This window comes from Stegodyphus dumicola, chromosome 9 (genome assembly GCF_044657685.1).
Source record: "Stegodyphus dumicola isolate Sdum_Otavi_A_Nest chromosome 9, ASM4465768v1".
Lineage (NCBI taxonomy): Eukaryota > Metazoa > Arthropoda > Arachnida > Araneae > Eresidae > Stegodyphus > Stegodyphus dumicola.
The window spans coordinates 40,023,151-40,037,690 of NC_140776.1; the positions used below are offsets into that span (position 1 = coordinate 40,023,151).

The 14,540-nt window shown below is 35.2% G+C and overlaps 1 protein-coding gene across 2 annotated transcripts in view; it reads right to left on the reverse strand.

The window, feature by feature from the left end:
* The window catches only part of LOC118184362 (single-minded homolog 2-like), a 272,622-nt gene that overhangs the window by 5,612 nt on the left and 252,470 nt on the right, over positions 1-14,540 (reverse strand). For both annotated transcript variants that reach the window (XM_035354022.2, XM_035354023.2), the window contains 4 exons: positions 13,608-13,807; positions 6,345-6,451; positions 2,409-2,556; positions 1,462-1,664 (listed from right to left, as the gene is read on the reverse strand). In XM_035354022.2, coding sequence (XP_035209913.2) covers positions 1,462-1,664; positions 2,409-2,556; positions 6,345-6,451; positions 13,608-13,807 — 658 coding nt within the window. The remainder of the gene's footprint in view (positions 1-1,461; positions 1,665-2,408; positions 2,557-6,344; positions 6,452-13,607; positions 13,808-14,540) is intronic.

Sequence of the window (14,540 nt, forward strand, 5' to 3'; positions counted from 1 at the left end):
ACACATTATTTCACAAAATACCTTTAAAGAGAATTTAGAATTCCATAAAAACGGAATTCCACTTAAAAATAATATAAAATCTTGTTTTAATCAGATTTAATTAATGATTTTGGAAGATAATAATTAAAACCATGGAAAATGTAAAATAAATTAATGTACAAAGTTTAATTTTCCTTCAGCCCACCAGCGGCCGAGCGGTAAAATCGCTGAACACTGGTAGTTCGGTCCGAGATTCGAACCCCGCGAACGGGATGGCTGCATGGGCGTTTTCGTGGTTTTCCCCATGTTTAATGTGTATACGAGCCAGTTTCCCTTAGAAAGTCCTCCACGAAGGCATCCCTCCTCTTAGGCAGATAGCCCTCGAGGCTTTGCCATAATCTCTCTCTCACACACACACACATTTTCCTTCAGTTTTCTTTCGGAGTATCCCTTTCGTTTCTCTAAGCTATTTTCTGAAAGTTTACGTAAAACTAATTTTACAAATTTTCAGTGAAATTATTTATTAAAATGTTTGAATTTTTTCTCATATTTTTATAATAAACTGTGTTAGAATGTTAGAACTAATAAATACTTTAATCTGAAACACATTGTTTTTACTAGATAAAAGAATATAGGAAGAAAATTTAATAGAACTGAAGAGAAGATATATCCGAAAGAGGAAATAAAAAGTTACAAAAACTGGAAAGACTTATGATAAAAAATGTTAAAATTTATGATATGTACAGGAACTTTATTTCGACCTGTAGTGAATCTATTTGATCTGCAGTAGTTTCTTCAAACACGCCTATTATCAATTAACGGAAACCACGATAGTTTTTAACGATAGGCGTTCAATTAATTACACACAGATTAAAAGAATGCTGTCTGAAAGGGTGTTTATGTTTTTAACGAAGTTGCTAATTTTTCTTTCACTATCTATAAGGAAAACAGTGAAAAGTACTCTGCAAACAGGATATTCTGCAGAGAATTCATTAGGCATTTTGTAGAGACATTAGGCATTTTTTGACGATTTTTTTTTGTTTCAGATTAAGATAATTGATCCAGTATATTATTACTACATTAATGTTTTTGTTGATACTGAGAAAAAGTTATTGTATTATATTAAATTTAAATCATCACGTCATACGTACACTTATTAACCTGAAGTCTTTGTTTCCTAGTTCGGCAACCAAAAAAAAAAAAAAAAAAAAAAAAAAAAAAAAGGGGAATTGGTTGTTGCTTGGAAAGAATGAACTGATTTCATTCATACTGAAATGTTTTTTTCAGGTATACTTAGAACTCATAAATTTTGCTTTGGTGGCAGCTATCAACTTTACATACAATACATTAAATTAATAGTTCATTTTATTTTCAGTTTTTCAGTACGTATAACTTATAAATATTACTTTGGCCGTAGCCCGCTCATTTGGCAGGCTTACCCGCTAGTCTGCTATATAAGTGCAAAATTGAAGTCTTTCTTACCTCGAATGCAGCCGATATTAGAATCCTCATAGAGATAGGGCGATTTACGACTTTTCGATCTTTGGTGTCGGCTTCTCGTCGGTGTGATGGTACTTGTACCATTTGTACTGTGGCTCTGTGTTGTAGAAGTGGCTGCTGGATATAGTGGTTCTGGTTTACGGATCTGCTCTATTTCCAGCTGCAAACTCTCTGCTTCTTGTTTACTGAAGAGAAAAAGCATATCAGAAACTATTATTAAGCTGAAAGAGAGTAAAAATACATACGTTCTTGGAATAAATTCTTAAATTTCAACACTCAGTTTCATCTATTTTTTAAATGTGCAGCTTAGTAGTACAGAATCTAACGTATTACTGCAAACATTTTGTAACTTAGTACAATTAGTTCTTTATAACAAATACGCAGCTACAGATAGATGATTAAAGCAGAGTAAGAAATCGAAGAAAATTTCTTTTAGTTTTCTTTCTTTTAATTCTTTTAAATTTAAGCAGAGCTGATGCAATTTTTCTAGTCGTTATTTTCGTGCATTATCCTCTGCTACCGAAAACGAAAAATGCTTTTGAACTACTTGACATTAAATATCAATAAGAATTTTCCTTCGTATTCAGGCTTTAAAAGCAATAGAGAAATGCATTTCAGCTATTAGTACATAGAGAAATTCAAATACCCTCAGAAATTTTCCTTCGTATTCAATCTTTAAGGTAAAAGAAAAATCTGAATAAAAATAAGCTTTGTGTTGTTGTTTCTTCGTCAGACTTTATTGGATGTCCTGAACATTGTAGAAGATTTATGCCATTATAAGATAATGTATATTTTTTAAACACTCAGCAAAATAACTTTTATATAAACTACATGTTGAAATAAAATAACCTTAAGTTACTGATTATTTCAGAAGTCCAACTGAAAGATATTTTTAGACAGAATGTATAGGATGAAAGTAATCGTCCTACCTAAGGACATAGTTGACACTAACTATACAGTGAGGGCGGGACGACCTAGTATTGTGTACAACTGTGGCATAACTTTGCATCCAAATCCATCCTCCATCTTTGGTTAAAAATCTGTAGTACTTGGTAGTTACTTGGCCTTTGTGAAGTACTAAAAGGGGAAAAAATCTTAGAAATGAGTATAATAGACATTTTGTAAAATGAAATATCCAGAAAATTTTTAATAATATCCGAATAATTCAAATAAGCTACTATAATAACTGTACAAAATCTTGAAGAATATCATTCATATTACAATTAGCATGCAATTTAAACGTCTTTATACAAATTCCAAAATAAAAGGCTGAAAGTGTTATTGAGATTTTCAAATGTTTTTTTCATTATTATTTTATGACCACGTAACTTTGATTGACCGGTACAAGAACCTCACATAGCGTAGGAGCCGCAGCACGGAAGCTCAGAACAAGAAATGAAAGCACCACAGAGAATCGTAAGGGAACATGTAGGCACCGAAATATATATTATGAGTTTTGTACATAGATAGATAATTTTAGTGCAATTATATATGAAATTGTTGTACTTCTCTGTGTAATGTAATATGAAAAATCTAGAAAGACAAGCTATACCACCAAAAGTGGGAATACAGGAGCAAGTCTACTTAACAATGAGAAAATGGGTATCTCGTTAATTTGGCAAGATATCGCCAAGCTGCAACGGTTTTGGCGCCTAATTTTATAGCCAAATTTGGCGAGACAAGCTTGGTTACTATTTAGTGACATTCTGGCCCGGTCCCTGTATCACTGTAATAGTTATTGTAATTGAATAAATGTAATTGATCACTATACCCGTAACCGTAATTCGACCCTCATATTTCCTTCTAGTAATTTCGAGAAGGAAGAAGCATTAGTTTAGTTTAGTGACGGAGGACGCGAGCACCATCTCTCTACCATAGCGGTTAATTGGTATAGCACCGCGTCCCCCTTTATTTAAAGTAACCCAAGATGGTATGGGGAAGGGAGGGGCCGCACGAAATCCCCAGAACAGTCGCCGAGACCCAGCATATATTTTGAATGTCATGTAATAGAAATAAATAAATAAGCAGAAGAAGAAGCATTAGAAATATCTCGGCCGTCTAGTGAAAACTATATAAAACCTGGAGCATCTGCTGTCAGTTGTTATTGTCGCGAGTTCTTAGTTCCTCTGGATTCCTTTTTACTTCCTTGTACGAAGTAAAAAGGAAGTATTGTAATCGCGAAAAGTTTCAGGCAGCATATTTCAACGAAAATATCCATTTTGACCGCTATCGAATGCAATTTAACGATGTTTTTGTGTGATATCTGTACGCAAGGACAGAATAAAAAACTCGTTTCCTCCAAAAAATTATAAAACTGCTTTAAAATGAATTCTGAAGAGAATTTTTCGGGGCGTCTGTACGAACGTATGACGTATCTCGCATAACTCAAAAAGGAGTAGCCTCAGAACGTTGAAATTTTGTATATAGGAATGCTATAACATGTAGATGTGCACCTCGTATTTTGGTTGCAATCGGCCGCACCAAACGTATATAAATATATTTATATATATATATATCCACTCTGTTACCCGGCCCAGTGATCTCAGTTTCTTTACTCTTATATGTTTGTAAATTGTACATATTTTGCTTTAAAAATAATTGAATTATGTTGTTCTTATCTTCCGGTTAAGGTTTTTATGCCTTTCGTAATTCTGGAAGCAATATTTGTACAATTATCAACAATTTAAAAGCTGTTTAAGTGCGGTTAAGTTTTAAATAACATGGCGGACATATTTGTTTACCTTTGAAACAGCAGAATTGTAGATTTGTTGCCAATCTAGAGAGACTAAGCTTCTCAACACAAAAATAACGCCTTCATTTATTATTGCGAATTAAATCATGCTTAATCCTTTCTGGAATTTTTTCGAGGAAATAAGTGTTTAAGATTTACTTCGTAATTTTTAATGCGGATATTTTGAGTTTTTATGTATTTTTGCCTTGTCGCGAAAAGAGAAATGAATTAATTGAATGAGAAATACTAAATCGTCTGTGAAAAACTGTTTCTTTTCTGTTTTGTTTGCTTAATTTCTTTCATACATCGCTTTAGATTTATTATAGTATTTGAATAGAACATGTGGCAACGATAATTCTTCAAATGATATAAATTTTGTGCATTCAGAGTGTCGTTATAGTAAACAAATATATATATAATAAATATAGTAAACAAATAAAGTCGTTATAGTAAACAAATAAAGTCGTTATAGTAAACAAATAAAGTGAACTTTAAGGAGTGCATTTATTCTATTGTGGTTTATGCGCTGTCGGCGAAGTAGATTTAATTCAATCTAATCAAGTTAAATGAAATTCAAGAAAAAAATGTGTATAATTAAATAATTAAGCTAATAAGAGGTTCAAACAAATCAGTATGTCATGTGGTGTACACATCAGATTTTTTCTCTTTAGATGTGCTTTGCATTGCGTTGTCTTTAACTTTCTTAGTAGTGTAAACATTGACTGCACAATCTGATAATATGAGAACCTGTACGAGTATCTCTCTGGAAAATTCCGGAACTCTGAAATGTTTCTTTTGATAAAATAAATTTTACCGACCTATCATCAGACCTGTGTGCTTTCAATCTGTTGCGAACCCGTACGCACGCAACACATCGAAGGCGTGAAGAAGCTCTTTATTTATAGACTCTCAACTTAACAGTTAGACATCATGATGTCATTTTTCAGAAAGCAGGAAATTTAACTTTCTCAAGTTATTTAATCCGCACATATATTGCTAGTTAGTTATACTGTTTAGTATTTTCGAATTGTAGAAATGAAGATATATAGAACACACAGCAAAAGCTATTATTAAATAACTGTGTATTTATTTAATAAATTAGTTTCAAACTTCGTTCATTTATACTAATACACGAACCTATAAAGATCTAGATTACTGAAGCTCTTGTGTTAATAAATTAAGCAACAAACTTTTGATTAGTTTTAACTTGAAAATCTTAGCTCGGATTTAAAAATACGATCTTAACGCTAATTAATGCTTTTCACACTATTTTCAAGATAAATATTTTGCTTTTGATGCCAATCAACAACTTCTGTTAATTTTTTTAACTAAAGATTTAAAATTGTTCAATTTTTTTGTTTAACCTTAGATATAACTGTTAACTGGCTGAATGAAAATTTCTCAAGAAGCTATATTTTTTAATAATACTTGTCACTGTCGATAATCTCCTTTCCACTGGAAAAGTAAATCAAAATAATTTTAATCCTTTATCTTGAAATATCGAACTATGAAAGCCGAATTATAAACTGATATATCACAGTTTGTGAGAGCATGGGGTATGAAGAAGAGGTTCAAACAAATCAGTATTACTAAATAATATTAAAACTAAAATTAAAGTGCTACCAAATATCCATGTAAAAATTTTCATGTGCTACTCAAAGTCTAAATTGTATTTTACGTCCTTTCCAGTTTTTTATAATGTATTTACCTTTTAAAAGAAGAGAAAAGTAAAATGAAAAGCAAAATGGAACATTTGTAAAACATGATACTGATAGTTTTTTTTATTAATGTAGCACGCAAAATGGCTAAAAAAAATATATATAAAAATGCTGATGTGGGTCTGGTGATTCTGAAACTTCAAGGAAAAATTCTGAAACAGTAATCAAATATTTCGGAAACAGTCTTCAATATCAGCTGAGAGGGAGAGGCAAAGGTACACTTTATCACTGTAAATCAAGTTCATTTGTGGCGAAAACAAACCTTTATAAGAAATAGTAACTATTTCTTGAAGTATTCTGATAGTTATATTAATTTCAATATCAATGTCACATGATTCGATGTAAAAATGGACTTAAAAAACTAAAAACGAATATCATAACAATAATGAAAAGGTATATATAACTGCTGTACTTACAAGTGTCATGCGAATATCGCATTTGTATGCAGTCTGTTCCGTGAATGTAATGGTACAGAGTCTTTTCTATCAAATCTTGAGGTTGGTATCCTGTTAAGTTTGTCACCCTATAGAACGGAAGAACAAAATTTAAAATTAAATAATTTGCTACAATTCTTATGCAAAATTCTTAAGCTTTGGGTTCAGGTGCAAAAACTGTTTACAAATATATAACACCTTTTAATTCTTAACTTGCAGAACTCCTAAATATTCGTATACACCAGCTTCTAAAAGTGAAGCACGCAAGGAAAACTAGCAGTTTTGAGAAACATATTTGAATTTGAATGGCTGAAAATTGCTGCAGATGCAGATGCACTATGCAAATATGATACGTATGTATCTTATCGTACTGTCCGAGCATATGCTAATTAGGCAGTCGATGGTGATACCAGCATTCTGAAGGCTTTGAGGAAATTCATTTAAAGGTTGATACTAAGTGATTTTTTTCTTTAGCGGTGATCGTTTGGTAACGTCTCGAGAATTTTAAACAAGTCAAATAGCTATTAGGTGAATCTATACCCGGTAGAACAAGGGCTACCACCCTTTCTGAAGTTCGGAATACTGGTACAGGATACAGGCGAGATCGATGAGAGACATCTACAATTGTTATATTCATGGTTGCAGCGGTACTTAATAAGACAATATTTGCTAATATTGTGTGTGCGCCCAAGGCTTCACATTAAAAGATGTACGCTTAAGCACCAAGTATTAAATGTCCAGTCCAGAGGAGCAATATTAAAATACTATTGTCAACATCTGAACTAGACTGTTTTAGATTGGTGCAGTGTCCTGTTTACGGACATGTCCAGATTTGCGCTGGAATTAGTTGATAAGCGCGTGAAGAATGGAGGAACGTTCTCGTGTGGAGAAAACGAGGCACACGGAATCAGCTCTAGTCAACGAAAATTACGCATTCACAGGTGAAAGCATCAGTGTGATTGGATTTTCAGTGATATATCGGACTCAAGTGCGTATTTTTAAAGACGGTTCCGTGATGGCTTTGCGGTATCGGGATGAAGCTCTATTCTCCATTGCGAGAATCTGCTCTGCAGCAGTTAGTCCTGATTTTCTAATGGATGATAACGTTCGTCCACCATCGAGACAACATCGTTAAGGGAGATATATGACGATGTTTCTCGCATGGAGCGTCTACCGTGCTTCACCGATGTTAATCACATTGAAAACCTTTGCGATGTCATCGGATGTGAGCATCTGCGATGTTTGATCATTTTTTTCAAAACATGGGAAATTGCTGTAACGTTTGTGTGAAGCTCAGGATGGTCGCATACCTTATTAATGTAAGTTTTATTTTGTTTGTTTTAAGCTTTAAACATCAATTTGTTAATGACTCAAATGTGAGATCATCATATAAATTGCGAAAATTAAATATAGTTTTTCTCTTTGCACATGCTTGTTTTCATGCATAAAATTCATTTTTTAATTTCATGGGCAACTGGGTGTTAATCAAAGCTTTATTTTTCCATTCTTGTTGATTTTACCGTTGCTTACGGTTTTGGAAGCCATGTAAGGATCTTAAGTTTTACTAACGTTTATTTTATTTTAAATCATTACTATCACTTCTTATTTTCTACTTCCGGTCAGAATTAAAAGCTTTAACTTATTTTATGCAAATTTGTCTTGCGAACGCCAAGTACTTAAGTTGTGGCTTTTTGCCAAGCAAGAGAGAGGAAGGAGTTAGTCGAAGCAGGCCGCTTGCCTTAGCAGTTTTACTCGGTTGCTGGTTGCCTTCAAGGCCAGAGGTTTAATCCTCTTGATAATTTTAAACGTATCGTAGTGTTAACAGTTCTCTGTACTACATACGGCCTTTCTGTTAATATACGGCCAATCTTCAAGTAGCCACTTGTTTATTAATCCAAAGTTAGTTTAGCTAGAATTTAGTTAATATTTTTATATTCTTACGTTCAGACCACAAGTGGTTGGTCTCTGTATTCCGAAGTTCCGGAAATCATTGTAAAGAGAGAAAAATAAAGGGTTTCGTATACCCTTCCTGTGTGTATTGTCTACTTCCCAAATTTATTGAACATAGCTTTAGTAAGCTCCCTGTTCCGAGTCAGGACAGTTAATGTTCCCAAAGCAAGTAAGGAGGAACAAGAAGAACCTGATAGTGGCGCCCAACGAAGAAGAATAACCATGGCCGAGTTTCAAGAAGAACCTGTGCTGCCTGCAGAAGCGGTTCAGAATCCAGAAATGCCAGCAGCCGCCCTGGAAGGATTTGGTTACATCGTCCAGACCATGCGCTTCGATGAAACCAGAAGCAACATTTAATGGAAACTCACCGGTAACCAGTTTTTTGGAAAAATTGGAGGACCACTTCATGATGTATCCCGTGCACGAGTTCCAGAAAATCACCTTAGCTACCAGCGCTTTGAGGGGCCAAGCGCTTAATTGGTTCAAATGTATAGGCAGAAGTCTCTTGGGTCAAGCGGGAAGTCCCACATATACTTACGAAAATTTCAAGACTGCTCTAGTAAAAGCCTTCCCTGTCGTAAGGGATCGTGCAAAATTAGAAACGTAACTTTTCAGCATATATCAGCAACGAATCGAAAATCTTTCCACCTTCATTTTAAGAAAAATTCATATCTTCAAACTCTTGTATGGAAACCGTCCGGATCCTGAGATAATCCAAGTGATTTTGCCGAGGTTACTTCCCCAAGTACAAGAATTATTGAATTAAGGAATCCGACTACACTGGAAAAGTTATTTGAGCTAGCAATCCAGTTTGAAAGTAGAAGAACGGCGGACATTGAAAGAAGACGCCAATATGAGCAACGAAACCAATTTGTTGCGCCAAGACCACAGCAAAGTCAAGCACACGGCTACGGGAGCAAAGCGAATTAGTGAGCAAGGAAACCCGAGCATCCAAAAACAGCCGGCGAACGTCGACAGTTCAATAGCAATCCAGGAAAAAAGTCTGAAGGCCAGTGGAAAAAGAAGAAAAGCATGGAAAGGAAAAAACAAGATTTAAACTAAAACGGATTTCTGCTGACGAGAGGGTGCGGAAATCCGAAGGCCAAGAAAACCCCTCTTCCTTCAAGTTAAATACAGTAATGGTGAAAAATTTGACTCTTCCAAAGATTGAAGTGTTGGTGAATAACATCCCAGCCACCGCACTCCATGGATACAAGCGCGCAGTGTTCCTGTGTGGCAGAAGATTTTTTTAGGAAATATTTTCGGAAATACCGCATATATAATTCGGATAATACGACAGTGTTAGCTGCGCAGTGAGAAAAATGCAAGTGTATAGGTAAATTACTGCTATACGTTCGTATTAAGGACGAACAAGTAAAGATTATGTTTTTTATAGTAAAGAATCTGCAAGCACATATCATCTTAGGAATAGATTTTCTTTCAGAGGCAGAAGCAACACTGGATTTTAACGAAGCGTCCCTTAAGCTGACGATGAAACCAGTTCGAGAAGTAAAAACAGAACCACCAATGTTAAACCTTGACCACCTGCCTAAGGAAGAGCAACAAAAAATCCGACAAGTGGTAAGTGAATTTGCTTCGTTATTTAGTGATATTCCAGGATTTACTCAAGTTGCTAACCATAGTATCGACACCGGAGATTCACTGCCAGTTCGCTACAAACCATACCGGTATGATAAGAATAAAGAGAAAATTATAGAGTGGCACATTAGAGATATGTTACGTAAAAGGATCATAACGCCCATCTCAAGTAGTTATGCTATCCCGGTAGTTTTATGTAAGAAAAACAATGACTATCCATTAACACATCCAAAAAGGTGGCGTTTCGCGATGGACTATCGTAAATTAAACTCCATGACTAAATATCCGGTATATCCGTTACCTATTATTGAAGAAATTCTAAGGAACATAACGTCTACCAAATACATGACGACTTTAGACTTAACGACTGGTTATTTTCAAATAGGGTTTAGACCGGAGGACGTGCCTAAGACTGCTTTTATAACCAAGTCTGGCACTTATGCATTCCTGGGTATGCCGTTTGGCCTTTCAGGGGCACCAGCAACATTTCAGCGATGTATGGACATTCTGCTAAGGCCTGTTCTTGGAAAGTCCACATTTATCTATTTAGACGATATCATTATTACTAGTGATAATCTGGACCAACATTTACAGGATTTAAGACAGGTGTTTTCATTATTAAATGAGGCCGGTCTAAAAGTTAATGACGAAAAGTGCAAATTTGCAGCCCCTGAATTAAAATACTTAAGTTACAAAATATCTCAGAAAGGAATCGAGACAGACGAATCAAAAATAACCGCTGTACAAAAGTATCCGCCGCCAAATACGGCGAAGAAGCTCTCTTCTTTTCTAGGACTTTGTTCATATTATAGGTCCTTTATAAAAGATTTTGCAGCTATTGCTAAACCATTGTTAAAATTAAAAAGGAAAAAGGCAAGATTTTCGTGGACAGCCGAAGCCAATAGTGCTTTCGAAAAATTAAAGCAAGCATTAACGCAAGCCCTGGTTTTGAAATTTCCTGAAAAGGATGAAAATTTAGAAATTTCAGCGGATGCTTCGGATTATGCGGTAGGAGCGGTACTTTCGCAAAATCAGCAGCCCGTGGCATTTTTTAGTCGAACTTTAAATCAAACACAAAGAAATTATTCCGCGACCACCGAGAGAGAGGCACTTGCAGTTCTGTTAGCAGTGCAAAAGTTCCGAGTCTATTTTGGGAAGGCGCCAATAACAGTGTACTCTGATCATGCGGCGGTAACTAGATTGTACTCAGGGAAAAACTTATCCCCAAGGTTAATAAGATGGGCACTCAAGTTACAAGAGTATAATCTGGTAATCAAGCACACCCCCGGAAAGGAAAATATCGTAGCAGATGCCCTATCCAGAATAAAAATAGATGAAGAAGGTAATACTGTAAAGGTGGCAATGCTCACAGCATGTACAATAAATTCCCGAGAAACTGTAATAACCGAACTGGGTAAGGATCCTGAGTTTAGAAACATTTATGAGTATTTAAAGGATCCTGAAAATTTTAGCCACCAAGATATTGTGGCGATAAGAAATAGGGCGGCCCATTACGAACTAATAGATGGTCTATTATTTTATAAAAAAACTACAAATTCCAACAACGAATTTCGACCTGTTATCCCAGCTAGTCTTAGATTAAATATCCTGCAGGAATTACACGACAGCCCATTAGCTTCTCATGCTGGTATTCGAAAAACTATCCAACGCGTACGCGAGGCAGTCTATTTTCCTGAACTGCAAAAGTTAACAAGGGCGTATGTCCAGTCCTGCCCAACATGTCAAGCAGTTAATTATATTAATTTCATCCCGGCCGGGTTTCTAAATAGTATTAAATCCGAATTTTCAAATGAATTAATTGGCATCGATTTATTGGGCCCTTTCCCAAAATGTCAGTTAAATAAAAGTCGGTATCTCCTTGTTATGGTTGATCATTTTAGTAAGTGGCCCGAAATTGTTCCCTTAAAACGAGCCTCCGCGAAATTAGTTACTGATTCTATTTTAAATAAATATATTTTAAAATACGGGGCGCCCCTAAAAGTTATATCGGATAATGGTCCTCAATTTGTAAGTAATATATTTGAAGACATGTGCCAAAAACTGGGCATACGTCATTTAAAAATGGTCCCGTATCGGCCGCAATCAAATATAGCGGAACGGGTCAATAGAAATATAGTGAAAATTATCCGTAGTTATGTTAAAAATTTTCATAAAAGCTGGGATAACTATGTTAATGAATTAGCTTTCGCCCTTAGGACCGCAAAACATGATACAACGGGCAAAACTCCTGCTGAGTTATTTTTAGGAAGAAAGATTATAACGCCGTTAGATAAATTATTTTATGTTCAACAAAGAGCCCCAGAATTTAAAATGGGTGATATAGAAAAATTAATTAAAGAAGCAAAAAAGAACACTGAAGTAGCACAGAGAAAAGAAAAACTTTATCACGATTTGAAACGACGGGAAGTAACTTATAAAGTAGGGGATGAAGTTTTAAAAATTAAGTATTCACTTTCTTCAGCACCAGAAGATAAGCCTGCCAAATTTTTTCCACGATTTGAAGGACCATATGTCATAGAAAAAATAACTCAGGCTGTAGTGGTGTTAAAAGCCAGGAATGGTGAAACATGCTCCGCAAACATTGACCAGATAAAACCATACTATGACCGTAATAAAATGCAAATATTTAAAGATCTTTTGCAGGATCCGGCACGGCAGGCACGGCAGGCACGGCAGGCACGGCAGGCACAAGCTCCAGAGGTGGAACAACGTCAAGCACAAGGGCAAGCCATTAGGAGGCAGGAGCAATTGAAAAAAAAGTTTCCCCGTTGGAAAATTGAAGGTAACAAGAAAAAGAAGCCGTTCCACCGACCAGAAAAGAGAGCGCACGACCACCCCCAGAATGAAGAAGGGAGAAGTACGACGAATGCAAAGAGAGCCAGGAGAAATAACGGCAACTATAACCCGGCTCCCAAACGGAAGATCTACCCATCGGACAGGAGTCTACGCAGCAAATGTCGACGAACTGCGGAAGGAACACCAGCTGCGGAGGCAAAGAAACAAAGAAAATTTGAACGGCCAGCAACGAGATCCAAGCAGGAAAGAGAGAGAAGTGTCCCGGTTCCGCCAAGACCAGCTGCCATCAAACGGCCAAGACCACAGGCAGAGGCTAAAAAGAAGGTCTTCAAGGGTGACCGAACTGGAAGGAAAAGAAAGCTCATAGAGGAAGAAACTGAAGGGTGAACCCGCACAAGAAGGAAGATAAACCAGTTACCAGTTGGAAATAGTCTAGCTAGGTTAAGCCAGGTAACAGGAGTAATTAGTCCAACGTCGCTAAGTTGCTGTTCTGGAAAGATGTCACATAAAAACCCTCTACACTGGAAACTATAAATAATTTAAATTAGAAACTTTAATTAGATATGTACACTCATCTGTATTCAAACTTAATTTACTGAGAAAACTGAATGAAGGGGATACTCAACTAAATGAATAGTAATTGATCCATATATTTAACAGATTCACGAGGCTGATAAAAATATACATGTATGCAAATATTCGACATATTTCTACAAGAGCTAATTTTCACATTCAATCGGCCCTGATTATATATTTACACGGAATTTGTATTCCTGAAGAATATTTCGTGATTTAACATGAATTTCTGCTTTAATCTAATCAGTACCGTACTATAAAAGTGTAATTTGAGATTTTACGTATACATAAAAGATTACTTACCTGGCATCAAGGAAAATGAGCCTCAGATCCATGTTAGCCCTGAACATGAACATGTTAGAGTACATCTTAATTTCGGTAATGGCACTAGGGGGTAAAGAATGACCCACGGCCACCAGTCCCATATTTTGGAAGCAACTGTCGTAAGGGGAGGCCTCGACATTATACCTCTGGACTTTCAGGTAACCGCTACAGTGAATTACCTGAATACGGGAAAATACAAGTTATTTATAACAGAAATAACAGTAGAAAAATCCAGTGTAATACTGATATTAAACGTTTGTCTTCACATGCCTTTAATTTAATGTTTTAGTATATTTCATGTGAAATGGTTTTAATGCTGTAATTGAATTTTATCTTTCAGCTTAATCTCAAAAATTACTTCTTTGTCATTTTATCATGCCAATCGTTTTCCCTGAATGAACGTTTACCTATAATATTGAATAATAGCTATAGAATAATTTTAATGTATAATTAATGCAATTAATTTTATAAATGTGCATATTTACCGAAAACACTATTTAGGTAGGGTTTAATGAAGAACCGACTTTCTTAAAAAACCGGTTTTAACCGGATTTAGAATTTTTGTCAAAAAAAAAAAAAAAAAAAAAAAAAGAATACGGAAAAATATTTTATTTAATTTATATAAAATAACGAAAAACGAAATCAATATCAAAATATAAAAAAACTAAGAATTACATATACATATTACTTACACAAAACAACGATTCAAACAAAAATTTCAAATAGTACTTATATTATTTTCACTAACTTCAATATCTCCTAAGGAAATGGGATTTTAAAAAACATAAAATATCCACTGAACGGTGGCTACGTCTTGTTCTTATTTTGGACATAATATTACCTGAAATTAAAAATACTGGTTCACTAGCTACTGAGTTTGGTTTCATAGTTTTCAGGGCATTAAATAACAAA